This window comes from Spodoptera frugiperda, chromosome 20 (assembly GCF_023101765.2).
Source record: "Spodoptera frugiperda isolate SF20-4 chromosome 20, AGI-APGP_CSIRO_Sfru_2.0, whole genome shotgun sequence".
Classification (NCBI taxonomy): domain Eukaryota; kingdom Metazoa; phylum Arthropoda; class Insecta; order Lepidoptera; family Noctuidae; genus Spodoptera; species Spodoptera frugiperda.
This window is the reverse complement of record NC_064231.1, coordinates 6,142,869-6,170,367: the sequence shown is the minus strand read 5'-3', so window position 1 is coordinate 6,170,367 and position 27,499 is coordinate 6,142,869. Positions and strand designations below refer to the sequence as shown.

Genomic DNA, 27,499 nt, shown 5'->3' with positions numbered 1-27,499 from the left:
ATGTAATAGAATAGCCTGTACAGTAATTACAGTACCATTTCTTATTAAAGATTTATTTTATCTATTGAAATAGGAATCATACCTGAAAAACGTATAATATACAAGTTCACGAAGAATGAAAGAAAAATAAGCACGTACAACGTACAATCGTACCCGCATATTTAAATAGTACTACGTTTACAATACGTCGTATGCATCGTAAACGTGTTTGAATCTGAAACATACCAGCTACTATCAAAACATATCTACCTTTTACGCTGTGACTTGTACACACGTGACATTGCATCGATAGCGAAAGTACCATCGAGGCAACATACGCGACGCCTTTTTATTTAAACAGAGCACCTAATCTACTACCATCACGTTATACAGAATTTTAAATAAGGCGTCGCTATTTGCGGAATGTTTCGCAAAAAATGTTAAAGAACTTTACCCGTGAAACAACACATTTTTTGTTCCTGCTTTTATACTGGGAAAATGTAGGTGCATTTATTTGTTATCTTTTGAACAATATTTAGCGTAAATAAACAGGCAAAGTGACTATTGATGATACGTCGATTGCTCACGCTTTACGACTATTGCTCGGCTGGGGCGCGTAAAATCCTTTGGTTTCCCTGATACTGGCAGGACTCAATTCAGATAAATCACATGCGATAAAACAAAAATTATACGGTTGTATCGTAAAAAACACGGCCTGTCGTCGGTGTCGCCGGTGTCTTTGGTTAGTAGTCTTCCAACGGTTCCATTTATGCAGAGCTATTAATCGTCCTTGCTATGATAAAGTCGGGAATAGGCAACCAGCCAGTGAAATAATGCGTCTACGTGACGGCCGCACCAACTGACGGTGCGCGCGACACGTTCAGACATTATTTATAGGATATGCTGATGACATTATTAGATATCTCCCTTACCTTTTCTTCGAACTTGTAAGGTCTAACGGCTAAGCTTCGTAAATGAACCTTAGTTTTAGACATAAATCTCGCTATCGCCGTTTCGGCAGGACCACCTTTTGTATGTAGCTTTTTTGTCGCGCGCACGTAAAATCTTTTTAACAAAAGGCACGCCTCTACATTTTAACTACATTTTCAACAATGCAATTGTAACAATAACAGGAGTTATTTTCTCAACAAAAATATCCTCACGATTTGCTCGTAAATATATGCAAAACCGCATATTACCGTTGTTGGTTTCAGGAAATATTGTGCATTCGCAATTGTGAGAGAATGTGACTTGCAAATTCAAACTTGGTGTTTAAAATGCTCTGACAGCGTACGCAAATTAGTTCGCCACCGTCGCTTAAGCTGTGTGTGGACGTGGGTTTATGCGGAGTTCCCTGAAGTTGACGTTTCGAGCTGCGGAATCCAGTTATTCTCCCACTGAGCGCGCTCGGGAATGCCCACATCATCTTAGTGATAAACTTTTCTTTGTACGTTCTCTCTACTGGGTAGGGTTTCATAATTAACTTTCACTATAAGATATTAAACTTTTGTAGTGAGTTTATGAAATAGAAATTACAAATTATGTATTATTCTTAACCGATTACACATTAAAAGTAGGAAATTAAACTAATTTACATGTTATTTTTGTTATCTTAAAATGTATATGTAACGTGATAATAAATACTGAAACCAAGGAAAAACATCTGTATTATGCTGCTTTTTATTTTGGTAGATTCCAAGAACAAACAAGATACAAAAAGTTGTTAAACACGGCACTGTCTTAAAAACACAAATAAAGATACGCGCGAGTTTGTCACATGTGGAGCAAATCAGATTTTTATGAGGTGCATAATATTCTTGATGTGGGAACATATATTTGCCAGGTTTCTGCAGGAAAACTTTTTTGCCAGAGGTGAGATATTCGCCGCAATATCCCGTATTCGGGCTGTGAATGTGGGACGGGTGTCGCGGTAAATTATGGCCATTTATTACCCACTTTCGTGCCGATTACGACTCGACGTAGACTAATAACAACCTCAAAAAGCGCGACATGATTAGGATATTGCCACTCAAATACAAATTATACAGATTATGGTCAAATCTTGGCGTCAGAAGAGTATTCAATTACTATTTGATGAGGGTTGGGGCCATCCGAATTAACGGTATTATTATTATAATGCAGCTTCTTATGTGGACTTATGAGGGTTGTTTCGTTCGCAGGAATTGCTTCCACTAGAGATTCGTCTGGAAATCACTGCTCGGGAAACTTTACACGCACTCAGGTAAATGTCTTAATAAGTTTTAAAGTAATAATATGAAGTGGTAGTAAAATATTAGAAATTTGAAAAATGTTATTCGTTTTACTTACAGAGCCACACTGCTGCACACCCACTGGCACTCCTTCACTTTGCTAGCAGAGGAAGATATTTACACCACGCTATCTCTACGGAAAGACTTGTCTTCAATAGTAACTGCTCCGCCTTTAGATCCAAAGTGGTTATCGCTTCCAAAAAAGTTCTCGCGTCATGTTCTTTTCAGGTAACTTTTTTGTTTAGTTAACATATTTTAAACCTCTATGTTTAAAAGCACAATATACTAATTATTTCATGTGAATTAAGTTAGTAGAAAAAAACAATAGTTTGCTGGTACCCACATCAATTTATTTTCTCTGTGCAGGCGGCTAGCTGAGATATCAAGGCTGACCCGAGGCGTCGTTGTCTTGATATGTGATGTCAATTACGCTAAGCTCGTTATGGATGAGGCCAAGCGTCTTAACATGCTCGAAGGAAACTTTTTCTGGCTTTGGCTAGATGCTTCAAAAGATGTTGATATCTTTCACAATATAAGCAACAGAACCCTTTATAACGAAGATAACGATCAGGATGTTGAAAGCTTAAGGGATAATGATGAAGCACTAGTATACGAACGCTTTGACCGCAGCAAACGAGGCGATGCTGACAATAATACGATAGAAGATCAAAAAAGCCCCGACACTTTGATGAAAATTGAGAAAGTTGTAGATGAAGATTTTATCGATGATGAATTTTATGTAAAAAATAGTTCTATAAATTCAAAAGTTCGTCGTAATATTAATATTTCTGATACACACAGTGTAAACAAGAAATTATTATATGTAAATTTTAGTCAATCGTATAGTAGTAATCGCAATATTAGTTCGGGAAGTATGAGAAATTATAATGTAAATAACAAAGGCGTTGAAACTTCTAAAATCGAAAACAATTCAATTGCGAAGGGAATGCCCTTTCATAATAGAAATAATAGTAGGCGTAATAGTTATAGAGAAATGAAAAATGAATCTTTTAATAAATATGTAAATAGCATAGATGTAGATGATGTGAATGTAGCTAAACATGTAATGTTGGGTCAAGATGATAGTACTAGCAATGATGATATTAGAGAAATAAATGATAGCATAGGTTTATCAAGTGATATTAGAGATTTCTTAATGAATCCCAAGGTGCATGCGTCTTCTGTGCATAATTTTAAAGACAAGAAAACTGAAAAAAGAAGTCACAAACACTTTAAGAACGAGGAAGTAATAGACAAAGAAAGAGAAAATATTAAAGAAAACATAACTGTGATCTTCAAGAGCCTTCCTATCGGACTACTGGCTTTACATCCACAACCAGTGAAAATAGGTAAGTTCATATATTAAATTTTATAACTAGTTCCACATTTACACTTCGATTATATTATTTATTTGCCATACTCTCTGAAAATTTCAAATAGAATTTTGGAAGTTATATTTAAACTTCTGTGGGATATAAAATTCTTTGAACTTACATCACATTGTACGTAATTCAGTATTCGATTTCCAGCGAGATTTAACTCTGAATTGATACGATCAAAAGTTTTGTACTTCAAAAGCCATAGCAAACTCAATTGAATGGTTTTCTAGATTAGCGTGGATATGTACAAAAGGCAGCTACATAAAAGGCTTAACGTGAAAGCTTGACGATACGTGACATTATTGGGATGCGATTGTGTCGTGTTCTTCTTGTAGATCTCTCTGAGTATATGTGGGATTTATGCTACGCTGAGTTGAACACAAGAGTCAAGAGACCTTTAAACGTCTTTTACTTTTTGTCGAACATACACAATCACGGTTTTCAAACATGAAATAGGAATAGGACTTTATGTTTTTGTTATTTGCCATTGATATCTAGCAGAACTTTTACTATCTCTTTTTTAATAGTCACTTTTTTACCACTCTATATTAATATTTTTTAGACTTATTCAATTTAACATCCTGCTACATTAATCTTTACTTTTTATTTAGATCGGGCGTTTATACGTGCAGCAGTGCGAATGACAGTCGGTGCACTGCGGCGCGTGCTCCATGCTTGTGACGCGTGGTCTGCCCAAGCGCAGTTCTTGAGTGATGCCACCGCGTCCTGCTGGGAGGAACCCAGCGATGCTGCTGCTGACTTCTCTACTGAATTTGTGAGGTGATCATCAAACTTTATTTATTTCTATTAATACTTTATTTAACCTAATTAGGTTATATACATTTTTGAACAAACTGTTCTTCGTTCTACCTAAGACTCAAAAAAATTTAGTCTGCGGATCTACGAAAAAAATATTCACCTTCAAAGTTAATTGAATTAGGCTACAGTCTGTAGGTGCCCGACTGAAATTAATCATCCTTCATCTTCGTGTCATTATAATTTTATTAATATCAAAACTTTAGTTACTACATGAAAAATTACGAATATTAAAATGTTAGTGGAACCAATTTCAAATAATGACTGTTGAAAATGTGGCGACTGAAAATTTTCGTCGCGTCCAACCAATGTCTAAAATAGATAATGGTCCCAAAATTATTCAGCAAAAATATCTTTTGTCAACTGCTGAACTTTGCGTTTAGTTGTAAAGCTGCTAATGACCTCGATTAAAGTTGAGAAAGAACCTTGAAGATATCGAGAGCAGCGCCGCCGGTGAGTGATTGCACCTCACACCATGACCGACCTTACTTACTGCCGGTGCCTTATTAAAATATTAATTCTGATAACATCTCACGTCTGCTCTGAACCACAAATTAATGGTTGTCGATTTTTAATGTTGCTAATTTTCCTTAGTACATTGTGCTATTAAAGAGTAAGTGCCTTTCAAGTATTTGAAAGATGGTGAAGTATTCACAGCGATAAAAAGACATATTTTGTCTTATAATGATTTTCAAACATTTGGATAAAAACCGTTGCCAGCATATTATAATATTTTACTAATATTATAATATGCGAAGAATTGTTAATTTGTGTGTATGTTTGTTACTCAATAGCGTCAAAACGGCTGAAAGGATGAAATTGGGAACAAAGGTAGATTATAGTCTGAAATAACACATAGGCTACTTTTTAACTCACTGGAACGCGGGCGAAGCCGCTATCAGATGCTTGTTCTTAAATAAATTTACTGAATTGTGGAAGCGATAGCCTGTCTCCAGGCGAAGATACGTCGATTTTCCATTAAACGTTCATTGATATTCAACACCGAGTCTAAGGAATACGCTCTGCTTTTGTTATTATTTGCCAAGCAGTAGTATTCTAAGTGCAAATAAGTTTTCAATTAGATAATTGGAAAAGGGATTGATTAGCTACTGTAATTAGTATAATTATGCTGCGTCCAATACTAATGCATAATTAAGTAACAGACTAGTAATCGAACGAACTGTTGACACAGAAAACAACAATCATCAGAATTCATTTCAAAGTCCGCACTTAAGGAAAACAATTAAGACATTTTCCAGTTATTAAGTATTGAGACATTGAAGCGAACAGCGAACGATAATAGAATGGTAACAAGCGCGAAACATCATCATAAAAGCAAATTGAGTAGCGGGTCCGAGAACGGGTCGAGATTACTTTTATATGTCTCTATCTTAAGGAGCTCGTGGGTTTATATCGGTAGCATTACGGTACATAAAGTCTTATCTAGTAGACATCGTTGGTCACCCACAGTAACCTACACCATTCGTTTCGTCTCACGTAATCCGATTCTTGGCATTGTTACACGAATGTTATGCACTCCCGTTTTGTTCTTGTTAGTGGTAGGATCGTTTGGCTGCAGTTAGTTAGTGTTTTGGATAACGTTCTTGAATTGCGAGTTAGTTTAAAGTATTGTATGCTTTTAAATCATATAAATGTTTGTTTTCATTACCTTAAGAAACAATAATGAACTTTTCACTATTTTCCTTTCATAAGATCTTCGTCGTAAGAGTAATGATTACCACAAAATAAATACTTCTTACATGTTGGTGCAGTCAAAGGGTACATAATGATAAAAAAGTACTTTCATTTGTATGTACTCTTTACTTGTATTCGGTAGTTACACTTGCAACTACTCGACCAACATGAATATTTACACACAACTTGTAATCAAAGTTACAATAAAAGAAATGAAAACCGGCGATGTAGCACTGTTGCTTTTTTCGTTAGATCGGAGTTGACCGCATTCCGCTTGATGCCAAACGGGAGCTCTAGTTCAGCAATAGGTTAGGATACGCTTCGAATACGAACCGAAAAAAATCTTGGCAAATTCCAATCGCTTTACTTTTATTCCGTTTCTTTGTAGTTTACAGCTGACCATTCAGTCTGCTTTAATAAAGTTCTGATTAAAGAGCTCGAGAATCCACCCATTCATCGGCTTGGAAAATCTATTTAGAAATGAAAAGAAAATTCCACAATAATTATCCTTTTCAGTGGAGTTTATGAGAGTTGAACGCAAAGTATCAAGACAATTAAACGCGGGGTTGATAGTAAACTGTTTAAGTTTATTTATTGCTTGTGTGTGCGGTCCGTCGCGTTGCGCCGCATTACCACGTGACAGTGACGAGGGTGTTACCACCACCAAATTGCGTAGACACCTCGCGCAGTTTATGCTACCTTTTAAATAGAAGCGTCACGCTCCCGAACATTTTCTACAAGCACTCCGGCTAAGGCACATTTTTGTATCCTTTACAATTAACATATCCCTGTCCCCAACACATGTTTGACCTTTAGACCCAAACATTCATAAAAAAGATCTTTATTATGTAACGTTTCCTAATAGTTCCATATTTTTAGAAATCATAGAACCATCTTTATGTATATCATTTTTTAGGGATTTATATTTTCACCACACTGATCCAATTCATGGTAGATTTAATCTTTGGTTTTAACAAAAGTTTTTTTGTGAAAGACAACCTTTTAGTGTACCTAGTAAATAAAAATAATCCATTCAGATATAGGTACGAATTTTATGCGGGCACGAACAAAAATATTATCCAGACACGGTACCGTACACGTAGAGAAAAAGCGTAAAAACAAAACAGCAGTGCGTGACATGTCACGTTCCCGTCATATCAGTTGCCTTCATATTTCAATTCAAGAGAAAAATACGTATATACGAAAACAGCAAACATATTCAGAGTGTCGTAGTTCGCACTAGGTCTCGTTGAATCCAATATGTGCTGTGAGGTCAGCGCGCCGCACCAATTTCATAAACATGCCACTAGAGCCAGGAGGGCCACTTTGAGAATCAATGGGCTACAATATTTTACAAGGACACTTCACTTGCCAATGAACTTGGAAGTTGGTGAGCTTGAAACTTTAGATTGCGTTGTTCAGTTTGTTTTCAACTGATGTTTCTTCACTTAATTTAATTTTGGTACTATAATGTTAAAAGTGTACTCATCTTTGATATCACTATTACCGTACGTAAATTATTCACAAAGCCGTTAAGAAATTCCTAGCTATATCGTTTAGCGGGAGTCTACACAATATTTTACTTCAAATACTTCAACGACATTAATGTACGTGGTACGGTAGTAAACCTCCCAGCCTTAACCCAAATTCTGAGAAACACAATAGAAGAAATTGGTTCTAATTTAGCTCTTACGTGATACGGGTGCAAACTGAACGATGTTAACTGCGTAGAAAGGATTTTGTTGGGTTCGTCGCATTTAATCTAGGCACTAATTCCGTAGTCGTTGAGAAGATTTGTCTAGGTTTTATGTGATTCCTGGGAAACGGTTGCGAGTTTTATGTTTTCAGAAGAAAGGAAAGTAAATACGTTTACATAATTATTAATGTTAAATAATAAAATTATATTGATTAAATTTTAATATAGAACAGCGATCTAATTATATTTAGCCGCGAAATATTAAAGTATTTCCTTACACTATATTTAAGCAAATTTGATGGTAGCAATTTAATAAGCCGCAATAGCACATTATTTTAAATTGTTTGCGTAAAATGTTAAATAACGGGCTATAAAACGAACTAGCACCGCGTCTAATTTGAATATTTAGTGGCTATATTGGTTAAAATTGATTTTTACCCTTGTTTTTATTACTGGGATAAGCTTAGCTCTTTGTACCCTCGCGGTCTTTTACTCCTAGTATAAACTATCGGTTCGTCCCATTTGTTATTGCTAAGAGAGCGGTGAGGATTACTCTTTATCTCTTGGGGTCAGGTCCCAAGACCCATTTCAGTGACAAATTATATTGGTGTGGTCAATTAAATTGTATTTCCTGGTACACTATACATATCTACATGGGCTAAAAGTAGATACAAAGCATTTTGCAGGCATTTGATATCTCTTTTGACTTCTTATTTGCGCTTTCCCACCTTCGGAAGCGCATAATAGCACAAAATGTTTCTTTTTGTCAAGATCAGTTGCAGCAAGCAGCTAACTTTAAATTGAAAACATTAAAACCTTAAATTGGGTCATGTTTCTAGGTGAGACATTCAAGGACCCTCGATCTTGACCCCTTAATAGTGGTGTTGGAAGGCACACGCTTCGAAGAACGTTATTCAATAAAATACGTGATCGGCATCCGATCTAAACCCTATTCAGAGATTGCCGTAATGTATCCAGGAGAAGCCCGTAAATGCTGAGGATCCGCCAAATGATAAATGAATCCTGTATCGAATCAATTCTCTTCTATTTTCATTTCAAAATCATGATCTTGCTATGATCGTGATGAGACGCTTTATTTGCAATGGTCTTCATTATCTACGTAACCATTTCTCCGATTGCGGCGTAGCGCATTGTTATGTACCACATTTTCTTTATTAAATAAGTATAAACACATTAATCATTAGATTCTTAAACGATTTAATGTCATTTGTTAGCATCACTCCTTAAATAAAAAATGAATGTTTTTGTTCCAAGTTTCAAATGCTCTAAATCAACGAGTTACTTTAAAACTTTAGAAAGAAAAGACAGCTCCTGAGATAGTTTGCTCTTTCACTACGACAAGTGACTAATCACATTACCTTCATTCACTGACACTTAAATTAGTTCGTACTTTCTTCCAATTTGAAGCTAAATAGCGCGCATTCCGTCTACCTAAATAGTAGGTAATATTAAATCCGTGAGCTCATAAAACATTCCGTTTCTGTTAGGAACTCTGAATTTAAAGAAAGTAATTTGGCTTAATGTTTGTAATGCAATATTGTACAACGATTATTTGATGTAAAACCAGAACAGTCTGAAACATCAATTCGTTTAATTAAATCCTTCAAATAATTAGACTGCGTACAACCGTTTTATTAATTAGAGTTCCCGGACATCGCTGTCATTAAGGATAATCCGTTTACTTTGCGGCAATACATTGCTACCTCCCGTGCTACCAAATTGATCGTTTATTTCATATAGGTACCTACAATTGAATCATGAAACCAGAAAGTAATTTTATATATTTCGTAAGTTAACGTACACCTACGTTGAATAATAATGAAATTGGTAACATGAATAAGAAAAATACGATACTTGTTATCCTACGTTCATATTGATTTAGACTCTCGAATGAACCATTCTTGACTTTGAAAAAGAAATCATATATCTATTTTCTCTCCTGTTATCTAAAATGAATACAATTGAATTATAAATATTCGTAATATTTTTGGGTAAAATCCAAGTCGATCACATTATCATAAATCTGTAGGAACTGCACGGCAGCAAGTTTTGGCCGACGGCCAGACTGTGCAGGCTGACTCGACGAAATGATCGCCATCTATTGACATGACTTGACGCAGATAGTTCCCTTTTTAGTTCATTCAGAAATTAGGCCAGCTAAATAGGTCAGGTCGCTGGTGAATACAGTTTTACGCACTCTGGCTTAGCGGTCATTACAATGCTTCCTTCTCCGCAATCATTTTCGTTTTTACTATCCATGTCTTAACGTCGTATCCTTCGCTTGTTAGATAGCAACAACTCCATTATCCTCTAGCATACACGTGCCGAATTTTCCTATAGAGTGCCCACGGGTGCTCATTTGTTCAACTCGATAAAGTTTAAGTATGCCAACAATGTAACATGAACAAAACAGGCTGTACTGATCAGCTTTCAATACAATCACAATGGCGAGTGAGGTTTGTTATAAGTAGATAAATAATACATTTAATTTTAACTTTTTTCCGAACAAAGTTACTTTGTATGTTACGGAAAATCCCTTTGGTTTACGCACAAGGAATAATAATGGTTGCCTGACATCTGCTGCTTGGGCTTTGGCAATCTCGGGTTGTGAGTCGACCGGCCGACTGGGAAGAAGCCCCGGGACGTTTGTCCTACGTCTAAAATCCAAATCCCGGATTACATATGAGTGAAACTTTCAACAGCCGTTGGCGTTGACGTTTTCACATTTGATAATAATTTGCACAAACTAATATGCTAACTCAAACTATCATGTTCACATATCACAATTACATTTCAACGTCAATTTAAACTGCTTTATATGTAAGTATAAAAAATACTCTCATTACGATGTGTCAAAGGGGCGTGAAAATGAGTGACACCGATTACAAGCCACTGTTTGTAGAAGCTTTGTATGTACGGCGGCTTATTTCACAGGGCGTTAATTTTCACAAACAAGTAATTTAAAATACAAAATTAATTATTTTATAGCTTGCAAGTAGTTTTCTTGGAAATGAAAAATCTACCGTAGAATGCTTATTAAAATACATTCAGGTTTTTTCATATATTATGTACGTAACATGTCAATAAAATGCTTTGTAAATTATATAAAGAAAAGTTGAAACAAAAATATTGAGAGAAAAACTTTAAAAGATACATTATTGAGTATTTTTTATTTTTGTTAAAGATAATTTCAAAGTGTGTTTCTATGTAAGCATTTAGGAGGAAACATTTTAAAATAAATAGTATTAAAATATGAAACAGACGGGGTTGTGTGGGCTGATGTTATTTTATCATTTTGTGCGGGCCGGGCTCAGGTCAAATGTGGGTATCGGCGGGCCGACACGGATATTGCATGTTCGCACCCATTTCCTCCTCTGAGGGCATAAAACCACACAATTTTGTAACTTAACTAGTTCTATAAAATGTTATATGCTTAACATTTCCGAGCATAATATATGACTACGGTATTAATAAATCTTTATTAAATAAATTTAAACTTTTAGATTGTTATTCACATTTTGCGGATAATTTACTGCTCATTGTTCATTCTTCCATATAATGTCACTACATGATACTCGTACAACCATTGTACGCAATATGCGTACTATTCATCCAATTTGTTAAGCTCAATATATAACCCGTCATCGGTTTCGATATGAAATTAATAATTGTTATAGGAAATTGGATACTCCGGCTTTTAAATAAAGCTGTAAAATGTTATTTGTTTTTTAACGTGTCGTGTCCATTTTTCCATTCTTTTATCTTCGGGAAAATATTTGTTGACATTAACTGTTCAATATTAATTCTATTTTTATCTTTATTTGAGATTGTTTTGACTTCGTTTCAGCGGCTTCCAAGTAGGAATCTGATAACATAATGCCTCGTTTTAAAAATAATCTCTTGTTTATTCTTCGAATGAACAACCGTAATTCCTTCGTAATTCTGGCAATTTATTTCTATATTATGGGATTATCCACGTTGTAAGTGATTTATGACATAAATAAACACGTGTGCCAATAAATTTACACAATCACTTTTCATGATGTTATTTCGTATGTAAATATTAGAAATAATTAACTCCTTATCGAATTGACTTTGAACTAAAACTGAATTACTGTGGGGCAAATCCTAAATTTATCGAAAGATCAAGGAGCTTTTTAGAACATTTTCCCTGGCTTTATTTTAGTTATTCCCTCGGGCCTCATACATATACGTTCTTGACTTAAACTTTGTCACGTTGATAATAATAATTCGCTACTTACCGATGCCATAATTTCTCAAAAAAAAAAAACAGGCAACCAAAATTTGCTGAAAAAGCTGCTTTCAACAAAATTATTTATTTTTGTTGTTCACAGAGAGACACGAATATCTTCAGCGGCGGCACTCGCCGGAGGCACGGAGCGACCAGAGCGATCATTGACAGCTTCATTTGCTCTTTTGAATTTAGTATCAGGTCACGACGGAGAAAACACGTGGAGACAAGTGGGCCACGTACTCGGTCGCAGTGTAAGACTCCACACCATCGTATGGCCAGGAGGGAAGCTTGTAGCTCACGGACAATCCGATGGTGCCCGCACTATATTCCGCATCGTCACAGCATTAGCTCCCCCTTTTGTTATGGAAGGTGAGCTCGATGAAGACGGCCAATGCCTCCGGGGCCTTCTATGTCACCGGCCACAAACGTCCGACCGAGATAACCTAACCCTTGCGTTCAATGAATTGGAAAGGGAAAGCGATCAAGATGATTTTTTCTTCCCCACGTCAAAGCCCGTACTCACCAAAATGGAAACGCATTGTTGTTACGGACTTGCAATGGATCTTTTAGAGAACATAGCTCAGGAACTAGAATTTGATTTTCATTTATATATTGTAGAAGACGGATTATATGGATCCAGAAAACTTATCAAACCGTTCCATCGAATATTTGAATATAAAACGGTAGCGAGCGAGTACGCCCCAATAAATTACCAAAGTTACCGTTCACAATACCGTAACGGTTACAAATCACTAGAGGAAGATACGGAAGAAACGCCATATCTGTTTGATATTGAGCCAGATGAAAGTGTTGAAAAATGGAATGGCATTATTGGAGATTTAGTGTCCGGAGCCGCGCATATGTCGTTTGCAGCTCTCAGCGTATCAGCAGCTAGAGCAGAAGTCATTGACTACAGCCAACCATACTTTTTTAGCGGAGTGTCAATACTAGCTGCTCCTAATCAGCGACCCGACATACCACTACTTGCATTTCTTCTACCATTTTCACCAGAGCTGTGGATCGCTATATTTACATCTTTAAATGTAACAGCGATAGCTGTAGCCATTTACGAATGGCTTTCTCCTTTTGGTTTAAACCCTTGGGGCCGACAAAGATCAAAGAACTTCAGTATTTCCAGTGCTCTGTGGGTAATGTGGGGACTATTATGTGGACATTTAGTAGCATTCAAAGCCCCAAAGAGTTGGCCTAATAAGTTTCTGATAAACGTTTGGGGAGGTTTTTCTGTGATATTCGTTGCCAGTTACACTGCCAATATAGCCGCTCTGATTGCTGGACTGTTTTTTCATAATGCGGTCGATGATTACCAAGGTCGAAGTAACGTAAGTAATTTGACGTAGTTGTAATAAAACTCGAGAGTCTGGAGAGTTTCTTATATATTTAATTGTATTTTAGTGGCTGTCTTTGCGAGTGGGGACGGCCAGGTCGTCGGTGTCTGAGTACTACGTTCAAAGAAATAATCCGCAGCTGGCGCAACAAATGCGTCGTTACGCCCTTCAAGACGTTGAAGAAGGCATTCATAGACTCAGGTAAGGTATTATACGAACCTTTTGTATAGAAACAGGCGGGTATAATAAAGTTCGTGCGTCTGGCTCTTAAATTATAATTTAACTCAAGCTAAGTTGTGTAACTTCTAACGTAAGATACGCGTATAAAATCGCTAAGATACTACTTTAAACTTATTATGTTCAAGTTTAAAATGGTACACGTTTGAGAACGTAAAGTGTTGGGATGAAAATTAAAAGTTAGGTTTTACAAATATTTTGCATAGCAAAATTATAGTGTAGATAATGACGCTTTTAAATAAATCATATGCAACAAGCTCACCGTCGGCAAACATTTTTAGTATATCATGACATGACGTTTTAATTACTAGAGATTCTAATAATTTTATTATTTGATTGAATTTGATTTTACTAAATCTGTAAAAAATCTTCCTGTAAAAATGTTGAATCAGTCAGTTGTGTATCAGTTGTCAAGTAATTACGTTTACATACATAAATATACTATTGTCAGATATCGTCAGGACTTTTAATAATTGAACCCTTTGTCGAAGCTCGCCACAAATTCCAATTAATTTGAAATGCATACGAAACAAACCTCATCAGTTAAGTATTAATGATATTGAAACTTCAGAAGTAATAGGGACAATAAATCGTTTTTAAATCAAATCGAAACATCAATTTTAATGAAAGGAATATTGATAGCTGCCTCGGTAATTTGATTCCAAAAACGCTTTTGAATTTTATGAAGTCGTAAAATTTTCAAGTCCGTCGGACTCTGATCACCACTTAATACCTTTTAGTACATTTGTTTTATATTCAGATTTAGTGTCCGCTTTTGTATTTCATTCATCAATTAAGCTATAAACTGTCACCAGTCAAAACAAAGGGACGTGTTTTAAGGCCGGAAAAGCCCCGAACTTTGTCAACTAAAAGCAGAGAGTGGTTGCAATGTGTCACGTGAGGTACTTTGTTGTTAGATATTTTGTACCTTATTCAGACGTCGGATTAAGTTAACGTTGCTCTGGAAACTGTATGTTTTTATTGTACTTTTTTATTGCTGTGACAGAACATTATATTTATTGTCGCACTTCGAGTTTTAGGGATCCTTTAGCTTACAGGTTTACGCTTGGCGTTCATGAGATGAGTGTCGCTATTGTTTACTTCCTAAATATTTTCCGTGTCCCTTATAATTATAGTAATATGATTTAAGGTGTCAGTATTTCGTTTTGCGATAGAAAATGACTCAACTTTATTTTGTTGCAGGAATGGTACATTGGACTTATTAATAGCTGACTCTCCTGTCTTGGACTATTATCGAGCCACCGACCATGGCTGTAAGCTACAACGCATCGGTGATCATCCTCTCGCTGAAGATGCGTATGCTATTGGAATGGCAAAAGGATTTCCTTTAAAGGTACGTGTAATAGAACGACTGCTTTAATTCATGTAATATCTCAAGACTAAGTGCTATGCCTACGTCAGTGAATTATTACACAAAGATAATGTGTCCTAAATTAGGCGGAGTGTGACTAAGCAACGTCCCTGAAGAAATGTAGCGTACATTTACATGAATTGGAGGACTTATAGGAGTCCTGAGTGGTGGGGGACGACTCCGGATCTTTGCACGAAAGATTGATGGATGACGCACGCGAACTCCTAATGGTGTGATCGATAGTCGGGTGTCATGTAGCTCCAGCTCAACCGATTATACGTCATTTTATCTTGACGTTGTTCAATATACCCCAGAGGTTTATCCGAATCAGTGACATAAATCAATGGATCCAAAAGACAGTTTTTGTTTTGTACATGACACGCTTTGAGATTTTTCCTTTATTTTTGATGCTTTGTTTTACAGAAAAAAGATCGGCACAGATGTGACGCCATTGTTTTTATTTTGTAATCGCTCGGGCGTGTTGCGATTGTTCTGACGTTTACAAATATGTCCACTTGTATAACATTTACATTTCGGTACAGCCGTGTTCGGTTTTAAATATCACAGTGTTTTATTTGTTTCAGGATAGTATATCAGCTGTGATAGCTAAATATTCATCGAACGGTTACATGGACATTCTAACTGAGAAGTGGTACGGTGGCTTGCCTTGTTTCAAACTCAGCCCAGACTATGGAATCCAACCAAAGCCACTCGGTAAGCTTTACGTTAAAGAGATAGTTTCTGTTGTTACCGAGAACTTTTCAGCTATGCAGACAGAAACCATTATAATAGTATACACAAAAGTACCCAATTAGTGAAATAAGTTTGTTTTGTTCGAGATCATGAATATTTATGTGTCATTTTGTAAAATAAATTCGCCGTGGAAGATATTACAAGAATCTTGTTTGTAACGTTATTTGGGCAGAACTGTGTGTATTACTATTTTAATGTGTATTCGTAACATTTACGTAGTCAGCTGGCTCGTCTCTGGCGGAAATTTCATTAGAATTTATCGCCACCCCCACGTTAATCCAACCCCTCAACGTCGCTTACTGAAGGGAGAGGCATTACCACCAGGCGACCTAAAAGATTAAACATGGGATTTATCGTTTGAAAAAATTGAGCTGACACCGACAATATGTTTATCTCTTATTAGGTAAACTCTCGAAGGTGCGATTAAAGTAAAGTGACACGAGGGAATTGAGTTATTTTATGAACGTTTTATCAATATTTATTAGAATATTTTTCAGTTTGATATCTATTTTTATTAGATACAAACAGTCAATATAAACTGTGTACGTATAAATGAATACTATCGGTATTACTGCGGTCTATTGTGCGTGCCAAGTGATCTGGTATCTTTAAGTATATCTGGGAAAGTTATAAAACTTCGCGGTTCGCTATGGTTGTTCTGAATGTAGCCGTTGCCCCAAGTTTTCGTATCTATATTTAATATTGCAAAAGTTTCGGCACAAAATTTAGTATGTCTACAAAATTTTCTAACAATATCAAATAATATTGTGCACATATGACTCGTAAAATGTCTCAAGTCATCAAGGAAAAGTTTGTTGGAAATTTTACGCCTGTATATAATAAACTTGATGATTATATTCAATTTGCATACTACTTAAGTCCACAGTTAGGTAATAATTAAGACGCGTTTGACGCAGTTGTTTCTTTGTTGTCGTATATTCCCTCAACTTATTTTTCACGTACATACACAACATGTATAGACGTCATGTTTACTGAGCTATAAGGAAAATATAATATGTAATATGTGAAGGGTGCTTATTTACGTGAGTTCATAAAGGGAATTTTTTCAAGTAAATTTTCATACGATGAAACGTTTATGTGACAGCTTCGTTAGTGTTAGGATGCTTTTCCATCAGAGATGTGCTATATATCTACGCTGCGAAAATGTAATAGCTTAGCTGTGAAACTATGTGACGGTTTCCACTGATACTAAGCTGTGCTGTAACTGTGCGAGGAAGATGCGCAGCTCGAGTAAGCGATGTACAACCATGCATATCACACATCTATAGCACGCATCTTTCCATATAAAAAAATCTAGCTTAGCCGTTTACCATCTGTGCTGAGTTATGGGTACCAATGTGTATGATGAAACCAAACGCATCCACAGCAACGTCGCATAGCACATCTCTGTTAGAAAAGCATCCTAAAAATTATAAAAGTGACAGCCAAACTCGACATTCAGGCTTCGAGTTCAGATCGATAAGTGTTAAAGTTTGTCGTAAAATACCTTTTTAATCGGAGACAATCGTTCTACATGGTCCTATATTCACTATTCAGGCTTTAATTTGTTAATTAGTATCAGTAGATCAATCAGTTTAAAATAAGACGTCTACAAATTTAAAGGCTATTATTTATTCTATACCGTTCCCATTTGGATCGATACTCGATTTTCATTATAAAGGATCGATCAATTTAACAAGCCCCTTTGGACATGGTACAAATTGCCAATCTGATAGATTGCGTAATGGAACCCATATATTGTGGTAAGAAGGAAATCAACTTAATATCGAAAGAATTCATCTATAATAGATTTTCTATGATACAGATCTATGAAGGAAATGGTGGCCATCTATTTCGCGAATGAATTTTTCATAAAATCTCTTTCTACGTTCATAAAAAGATGATCTGATAATTCTTTCGTTAAATTGTTTGTGAAATTTTCCGCCTGATCGTAATCGGGCGGTTAAGTAAATTGAAATATTATAAATATTCTTTCTCGACTATCTTGGCTGAGTGGTCGGAATAACGACTACCGAGCAAGGAGTCTCGGGTTCGATTCCCGAGCAGGACAGAGGAATGTTGAGAATTTTTGGTTTTTCTAAAATTGTTAGTTGGTATATCAAGTTGTAAATAATCTGTAAGTAATCATAATAATTTACTTCGAATAAAGCGCCTTTAATTATATCAAGGAATCTGAAATTATAATAGATATTCATTTCCGTATTAAATAGGACCTATAAACATGACAGGTAAAGAGTTAAGGTTGTGTAGCTACGGTATATTATTTTGCATCTACTAGCGTCGTTAGTAGGATATTTTTTTAAAAAAGTATTTTATAGATTGCCTCTAAAGAGTGAACGTGTCTGTTTAACAGGAGCGAGGACTTTAACTAATAAGGTAAAATTGAGAGTCTTGGAAATGTTACTTTGTATTATCATACTTTCCAGAGCGGCACCTAGGTATAAGCTGTTTTTAGTCATTATTAGAATCGACTCTATTCCTAAATAATTGCTCATTTTAGTATGATCATAATATGAAGTCCATAACTAAAATTGGCATAGAAGGCTTAACTATACCTGTATGTATATGTATCTAACTTTCCTTCAGTTTTGAAACATATAAGAAATAGGAAAGTAAAATTAATAACCCATTGATTTTCTCTAAATTACGTATGCCTGCATACATATCATCATGCCTTTTAGCCCCGAAGAGACAGATAGAGATGCATATTATGGCCCGTCACTATACAATGTACGCAATTCCACAATTCCAAATTCCGTGTTAAAAGCCAGTCTCACGCACCTTAAGAAAAAACGTTCGGTAGATAGAAATGCAAAAATAACTAAGTATTATACAAGCGTTGCAATTTTACAAGTATTGCAATTTAATTAGTCAAGTATCGATTTAAAATTGTTGCAATACTCTTTAAATATGTAAGATAAATGGGTTTATAGCCAAAAAATAACAAAAAAGCTAATTAATGATTTTTTATTTTATACACTCCTGTTACAATGAGATTGCAATTAAACCTTTGCCTACTTGTGGGGATAAGACGATGCTATGTTATATAACGTAAACTCAACCAGCTACCAACAAGCTCAGAACACACTCATAAATCTTGTCATATCAAGAGCACCACAAGGCACAGCTTACAGAAGATTTCAAAGCATTTAAACGTATGAATAGAAAAAATCGTCTTAAGGTAACATTATAACCGTGTAATATTTACTCTATAGCGTAGGTACATTTAAATACCTCTAAATAAGATTATTTTCCTAAAGATCACTTTGAAAACGTTCGACCTCGGCGAAATTAATAATATGAAAGTAACGTGGGGTAATTAAGTAGCCTGGAGCATTCCACTGATAAAATGTCTGCTTTAAATTATAATTTCGGGCGAAACTTTTGCTGTTTTCATGCTTAATTAAATAAGAAACAGTTTTTAGGGTTTCGAAGAACAAACAATCATAGTAAAATGGTTTTTTCTTTCGTGTCAGACAGCTTAAGAAAGTTAATGACACGGCTTGTATACTTACGACATAATATGTACCATCAATCGATTAACCTACCTAAACTTTAAAAGGAGGTTTCAGTTTTACTATTGATACTGCTTAGTATAAACATATTTTTGATTACTTTACCTAAGCTTGTGTTTTTTAATCATTATTTCGTTCCTGAATTCAAACCTAATAATCAAAAAAAAAAAAAATAGCGCTGATTCTATTAGATTCTTATACATATTATATTATAGTATCTATTGATACAATAAAATTATATTTGCCCATGTAAAAGGAAAAACACTGAACCTTTTGTAAGTAGTGTGGGTGTTTAAAATTAAAACATTTTATCCTTGTTCATAGGTGTGGCAGCTGTTGCGGGGGTATTCATTCTACTGGGAGTTGGCATGATCGTGGGCTGTCTTATATTGATCCTCGAACATTTGTTTTATAAATATACCCTACCCGTACTCCGACATCAACCCAAAGGAACAATTTGGAGAAGCAGGAATATTATGTTTTTTAGTCAGGTGAGTTTTTTTTAGGTCTGTGGCTATAGCTGAGGATTCTTTATTTAAATAGGAGTTTACTTGATACAAAAATTATATTATGCTACTGGATGTTATCTTTGATCGTGGTGTTGTTAACTCAGAGTTGTTCGGTACATGCATTTAAAAAAAAACGTTGCCCCACCCTTGGATTTTGCCCTGTGTCGTGGGTGCGCTTACAAATATACAAGTTCATAGACACCTAGATCCGAAACAACAATTTGTGGATCACACAAAGAGTTGCTCCGTCTGGGAATCGAACCCGCTACACGTTGCGCGGCTACCGGTTGCTCAGCCACCGCATCAACCGAGTAGTCATCTCGTTCGTATTTTTTGTTGTGTTCGATTATCCTTGTTCAAGGTAGAACGAACCTATAGGTATAAATATTTTTCTAAACAAAATGCCTAAAGGGTAGTTTTTACATAATTTTATTCCAGCAGCTCGATGTTTTAATAAATAACTTCAATGGTTTCCCCGTTGCTCCGTTACTGAGCATTCGTTTTTCATATTTTCAACGTTGGGTTAACTTAAAACAGACTTCAACTGAAACTTTCAAAACATTGGCAAATGAAAAGCACAAAAAATCTAGGTCTTATTTCTTTTGCAACTGTCCTTTGCTTTGTTTTTGCAAGTAAATAAAAACGTAATTGCTACGTGAAACAAAGTTGCCCCCGGGAAACATGTTCATAGCTAATTAATGAGGAAGCTCTACTGACATTAGCACTAACTAGGACGCCTTCCAATGTAATAAGATGAAACTAAACATACATCAGCTTAATAATCAATTTATTTTCCATTTCCACTCAATATTCTGTCTCAAAATAAAGTTTAGATACCTTGTAAAAAGAAATGACAAAAAATTCTAAGAGACACAAGGTTTCATCTTTCCAAGAACTGTTATTATTGTTTCCAGTACTCTGAAACAAATAAAATTAAATAGCATTTCTGCGAAACTCAAGTAAAAACTACGTAATTACGTATTTGCGCCATCTTAGGTACTACTTAGGTTATTTTGTGAAAATGTTGATAATAATGCTACTATAATAATCCTCTTAACTAAACTGTAGGTAATGTGTACACAGAGCTGTGCAAGTCAAAGGCTATCATATCATCGTAAGTTTGCCGGCGGCACCGTCCGTACTTTGAGGGTACTTTGTTTGCCCTACTCAACCGTTAAGGCAGACTGGCTTCTCCTAGGATTACGCCCACTGATCAGAACGGCTTTTAACACTGAACGAGCACTTTTCTTTGCCGCATTGTCTTTTGGAGTCGCGTCTTCTTTTACCTATTGTTGTCAACGTTACAATGACTTTTTTCAAACTCATGCGGTGTGTGCGGATCTTTTGTTTCAGAAACTGTACAGATTCATAAACTGCGTGGAGTTGGTATCACCTCATCATGCCGCCCGAGAACTCGTTAATACCATACGCCAGGGACATTTTACTTCACTTTTCCAGAAAAGTGTCAAAAGGGTAATTGCATTTTAATTTTTAATGAGTTCTATTACACCTAAATTGGTCAGATTACGATAGGAATGTACGTTTGTTTCAGAAGGAACACGAACAGCGTAGACGTCGAAAAAGTAAAGCACAACTCTATGAAATGATTCAAGCGATACGAAGGTAAGAAAACAAATGTTTAATTGAAAAGTAAAATGTAAATGTCTTTTGAATTTTCTTCTAACAAAATTGATATTTTCATCAGGGTGCAGCAACGTGATCACTCGTTAGGTTCTATTAAAGAACAGGAGCCAGTAGAAACCGAAACTGAAGCATCAGAAGAAGTAACAGAGTGTAAGTTCCTGTCTCCGTCCCCTGATGTATCTAATCGTTCGCCTCGACAAAGCCGATCACCTCGACAATTGCGATCACCGAGAGGTCGAAGAAAAAGATGTAGTTTAGCAGGACTCAACGTACGGCGGTTTAGTACTGACTCGGTCTTGAATACAGAATCAGTATCTAATATTTATGAACGCACAAGTCATAACATAGGAAGGAGATTAAGTCGAGATGTCCTAAACAGCTCTCCACCAGACATAAATACTCGCCTTCGAACACCTTCACCAATGGTTCGGCGCGCAGAAGGATCCTCCACTCGATCTTATCAAGATGTTTCAAGCACAGACTGTCACACTCCACAAGCTAGCGTAGAGATTCTAGTATCTCAAGATGATTCGGACTTGCCACCCGCTCCCCCGTACCCTAGAGTACCTCCGATGGGGGCCAGGTCAGAATTATCACTACTATCAGAAGAGGAACTGATAAGATTGTGGCGTAGTTCAGAGCGAGAAGTGAGAGAAGCGTTGTTGGGAGCTCTTCAGGAAAGAAGGGCTAATTTAGATCCTAAACAAGATCCAGGATGAACGAAAGGCTGTAATCCGCATTTGGAAAGGAATAGGTTTGTGCAGAATCACTTTTCATCTCTCATTGCCGCTCGGCGAGGGAGCGATAAGGAGTATCGACCAGAATACGCCCGTAGTGGTTGAGTTAGTGCCTTTTTTACATTGTTTGATGCGGACACGTCTCACAGGCGTTAGTTAGTGAATCGGTGTTCATTTCAGTGTCTTGATATTATTATTACATTTGGAAGGCTGCCTTACTTTACATTTAATTGCTTCTTCAATATTTCATCTGCGTCAAACAATTTAAATAATGGTACTCGGTAAGTAAGTAAGTTACGGAGATGTTGACGTCCAGTAAATTGATATAAGCTTTTATTAGACGTATTATTATGTACGAAATACATTTGTAGAATTGGTATAATGATCGTAAACGTTATATTATGATATGTGAATGAATATTAAATAGCTACGACCAGATATTTTAAAGTGCTTTAACCTATAGTCTAGATCGTGATAGATATTTCATTCGAGACATTTATTATTATTCTTAGTGAAAACTTAGAGTTACAAAATGTAAAGCATTTCAAATATCAAATTGTGTCGACGTAACGGAATTTTATTCATTGGAAATGTAATCTCTGGGCGTTGAATGGAATAACATTGCTAGAATATAAAACCAATTAGAAAATGAATGAACGTTCCTAATTTTACTGTAGCATATTTATTAAACAAGACAATGATGGAATTCAAAGCAAATGAGACTTTATTATTTTACATGTATTTGTAAAAGAAAGGAAAAAGATTTTATGAAGCAAATAGAGCCGCGCCGGAGTAATAAAAGCAAATTAATTCTGTAAGGGGACGCCAAGGAACCGGTAATGTTTGATAGACGTATAGTAGTATGGTCTGAAAGTAACTACCTATAACATAATACAAATAGAATTGCGACTTCTGATCGGAATTTCTCCGTTCATACGGCCTGACGGGTGTATAAAAATAAGGTTATCCTTGTAAATATCTTTGAATTTTATATATTTTTCTGGTTCTGATTTCCCGCTGTAATTCGATTGGATCGGATTTTTTTATCCATTTCCTAGCCACATAGGTAACGTAATGCATTAAATGAGTTTGATAAATGATTATTGCGCATTAGCATCGTCCCTTAAGAACCGTTACTTTACGAACAAGTTTTGTAAAGCGATTGAGGAAAATAGGCGATGCGAACGATGTGGGTAACCATAATCGTGGCCAAGTGGGGCTTTGCGGTTTCCTTGTACCCTGTTTAAATACTGTCTAATTTGTTTAAAGCATCCCCTTTACGTAATCAATGTTAACGATATCTTACTCTATAAATTAATTAGTAATGAAACTATATTTTATAGTTAGGATATTAATGAAATGAATGAAACTGCCAAACATCGGATTAGGTGTTAATGTTAGAGTTCACTTCTTCCTAGATTTGCACCCTCGTAGCCTTTAGTTTAGATTTTTCTCTCTATTATATCCACACATATTGCATATGTGTATTATATTTATCCTATCCTTTTAACTTCTATCTTTCATTAATATTCCCTAATTGGTAAGTCTAACAAATTATACTGAAGAAAATTAAGCAATATTTTCCGAATAGATTTTTATACATACTCTAGGGTAATGTTATGTTTATGATTCTTTTGTTACTCTACTTTAAATTTGGTCTAAGTTACATAAATCTAAAAAAACGTAATAGCTGAATATAAAATTAATGCATCGTTCGTATAAAATCCAGTTTTATAAAATTTTGGCATTATATTTTAATTATTTAATGGCTTTACATTTTTTTTTATACAAATTCTCATCACTATTTCAAAATTGTTTAGTGAAATTATGTTTTTAAATGACAAAATTATTCATTTTAATTTGTGTCACTTTAGAACGAGCACATTTTCTCACTGACTGATGGACAGACTATCAAAAGTGTTCTTTATTTCTTTATTTGTTGACATTTCAAAAGTACCAATTTGTGGTTTAATTGGAATAAATGATTTGACTTTGACTTTGTCATTATCATAATTAATTTACAAACCCATAATTGCATACTACTATTAATATTTCATTAAAAACAAATTAACAACGTACATAATAAATTTTCCAAACCATATTTTTGCTATAATGATTATAAAATTGTCATACCAATATCCCTACATTTTCCCATTTTCAACTTATTACTTGTACTTTATTATAAAACGAATGCCACCTATTTTTTAGCTTTTTATGTTGCTTAAATACTTATTCTCCCTACTTCTGTATCGTTCGGCAAAACAACGAAACTATACTTTGCAGATCCTCTACCACCTACTTATCCCAATTTCGGACCAACATAAAATTCTTTGAAATAAATTAATGGATTATAAATCTATTGGATGTGAGTCATCTAGTGATATATAAAGTCTTATGCATTTCTCTTTCTAAATGGTAGGTAATGTAATGTAAAACTAACAATATAACATTGATTTTAAGTAGTATACATTACTATTGGTATTTTGTAAAAAGTCGAAAGGGCATGCTCTATCAAATTATTTAATTAGGTACAAGAAACATTGTAAAAGCAAGTTTATATTTAGCGGATTCTAGAATTATATGGAATACATAATTTTCGTGTTCAATAATGTCCCTTATTTGAAAAATATACGGTTTTATGGCTTAAAATTAAATTTAATTGCGGAAAAAAGATAACAAACATCAGCATATTATTAACAGTTTTATGGGAATCATTAGGAAGGTATTAGATGTGGAATCCATTATTTATTTGTCGTGTTTATTACAACATTAGGCACGGTCCTATAATGTAGGATCGTTAAAGATAATTAGATAGATACAAATTGAATACATCTTGTTTTAAATATGTATGCTTATTCTACGAAGGTTTTAACCAATGTTAAGTAAACGTTTGTATGTAAGATGGTGACTGACTTGGGCTATATACGAATAAATACTGAATATCAATAGAAAAAATACATAGATATAAGATGATTTTAGCAAGCCCGTTGGACCTAAACAAGTATTTTTACTACTAAATTCTAGACTAGGTATTCACGGTACATTTCTTGGTAAGCTTCATGACATGACGTACACGTCACACGTCAGACACGGCTGTGATGCCATGTAACATCATTGTGTAACATCAGCACTCTGACGTCAAACGTGTTGACGTTGACGGGTGTTTGACGAGAGTTTCACTTGCACTGCACTTGTTACATGGGATTGAACTCAAATGCAAATAACGAAATATTTGTAGGTTATGTGTTTCGTTTTTATGAATGTTTCTATGGATTTCTGGAATTACATTGACAGTAGTCTTTATTAAAGTATAAGCAATAATGCTCAGCGTATCTCGGGATAAGCATGATTTTCTTGGAAGCCGCTACCAATTTAATCAAAACAAAGCCAAAGAATGGGAAAAAGTAACGGTTCCATTTTCCTCGTTCGTAAAGCGGGAGACAAAATGAATGATAATATTTATCATAAATATCACCACTATTATTGTCTGAAATTACTACAATACGAAACTGAGAAAAAACCCAACAAAATGTATTGTTTTACTGGTAGCTCCAGGGAATTCAGTTATCCATATAAAATCGAGTTGCGTCGTGAAATAATATCACAATCCGAGTATAAAGAACTGTGGGGAGGTATCCGGGTGATTTTCAATTTAAATCCAGTTATTTCCAGTTATGGCTAGAAAGCTGGGGTCGAACCAATTAAATAACCGAGTCGGTCACCACCTTTAGATTTTATCTGTTCTAATTATAAAAATGAAACGCCAATGTAATAAGAAGAAATTAAATTGAATAGTTATTCAATATTTTATCTGTAAATTATTGTAAATATATGAATGACTTAATAGATATTAAAATTATAATATTAATGTGTACTTTGGGCATATATTCGTTAATAGGACAGTGATATAAAGTATTGAAAATAATGGAAATCTGTATGAAAAAATATAAAACTGTATGAAATTATTGAACAATTTTTGCTCATGCGTAATCTATTACTGTGTGATTATATTCAACTGTTAGGAATTGATAAATAAAGTGTAGTAAGTGCATAATTTGTGTAGATGTGAATAATTATAAAATATTATGTTCTTTATGAGCGGGTTTATAAATCTTTGAAGTATGTTGGTAGGGTATAAGAGAATGATTACTGTCCTATTAATACATAAAAAGATGATTATATACTTAGTTGAGAAAAATAAAATATTTGTGCCAACATTGTTTGTTTTATTTGAGATAAAGTCGAATTCTGTTCGAATACCTATATCATTTCTATTTTAGTTGCCCACTGTCATACCTACAATATAGTCATTTACTTTTGATTTAGTTCGATCTTGCTCTAACTAAGAAAAAGGTAGAAAAAAAATACAGATAATTTTAAATACCGCCTAATTTTAGTCTGTACATATTAGTACAAACCTTTTACAATTTTATCAGAAGTTAAACTAAGACTAGTTATACATAAAACTATTTTTATGTTAAATGGTTTTAAATAACTTTATTTTACCAATGCGGAAAATCATACGGAAGGGCTTGCCTTCCGTTTCACATCCATAACGGAGGTAATTGTAGAATAAATTGGATTAAGGTAAGTATCTAATATTGTATACTAATCAAGATTGGTACCAAAAATCAGATCAGAGTGAAATTCCAGATACTAAATAAACAAACAAAGGAACGGATTGAGCAAAATAAAACCGTTTTATAAAAAAACATAATTATTTTTTCTATACCGTGAAGAGTTCATCCGATCCTATTGTCACCAAAAAAGTGACAAAAGCGGCTGATTCAACGAACAGTGTCGAAAAACTGAACTCCTGTTTCGAAATAATGTGTATCGAATGAGCTGCGGTATTCCATCAATCATTCACAAGGAACGCTCCGAAATACGTGCGAAACAAGATTAATAAAGTGTTCAACATTTATTGTTTGTTTATTTTTTTAAACAATATTGTAGTTTCATTATCTTTTTTTTGGTAAAGTATTTGTAAAGGTGACAGCTTTACAAGGGTCTAGGTTAAAATTATTTTCTATGGCGGCCATTGCTTAACACGTAGGACGGTGAACTATTGTAATGGATCATCTGAAGAACAGTCATCAACCTTCTGTAGTTTCCAAGTAGTATTTTTATTATATTTTACAGTAAAATTAGTATTTTACAGTAAAAGTCCCACACTAGGGTTTTCTCCTGTGTCGTGGGTGCGTTTACGAACATACAAGTTCACATACACATGACATCCAGACCAGAAACAACA

The 27,499-nt window shown here is 35.0% G+C and overlaps 1 protein-coding gene across 2 annotated transcripts in view; it reads left to right on the top strand.

Moving 5' to 3' along the window:
- Positions 1-26,462, top strand: part of LOC118282285 (uncharacterized) — a 108,127-nt gene extending 81,665 nt beyond the window's left edge. The window contains exons 4-15 of one of the 2 annotated variants that reach the window (XM_035603281.2): positions 2,160-2,221; positions 2,310-2,477; positions 2,616-3,598; positions 4,240-4,408; positions 12,212-13,451; positions 13,525-13,658; positions 14,898-15,048; positions 15,651-15,780; positions 19,680-19,846; positions 21,218-21,337; positions 21,420-21,487; positions 21,570-26,462. In XM_035603281.2, the coding sequence (XP_035459174.2) occupies positions 2,160-2,221; positions 2,310-2,477; positions 2,616-3,598; positions 4,240-4,408; positions 12,212-13,451; positions 13,525-13,658; positions 14,898-15,048; positions 15,651-15,780; positions 19,680-19,846; positions 21,218-21,337; positions 21,420-21,487; positions 21,570-22,227 (4,050 nt within the window). In that variant the 3' untranslated portion in view covers positions 22,228-26,462. Of the gene's footprint in view, positions 1-2,159; positions 2,222-2,309; positions 2,478-2,615; positions 3,599-4,239; positions 4,409-12,211; positions 13,452-13,524; positions 13,659-14,897; positions 15,049-15,650; positions 15,781-19,679; positions 19,847-21,217; positions 21,338-21,416; positions 21,488-21,569 lie in introns of both variants that reach the window. The other variant, XM_035603280.2, reaches the window with a different exon arrangement.
- The last annotated feature ends 1,037 nt before the right edge of the window (positions 26,463-27,499 follow it).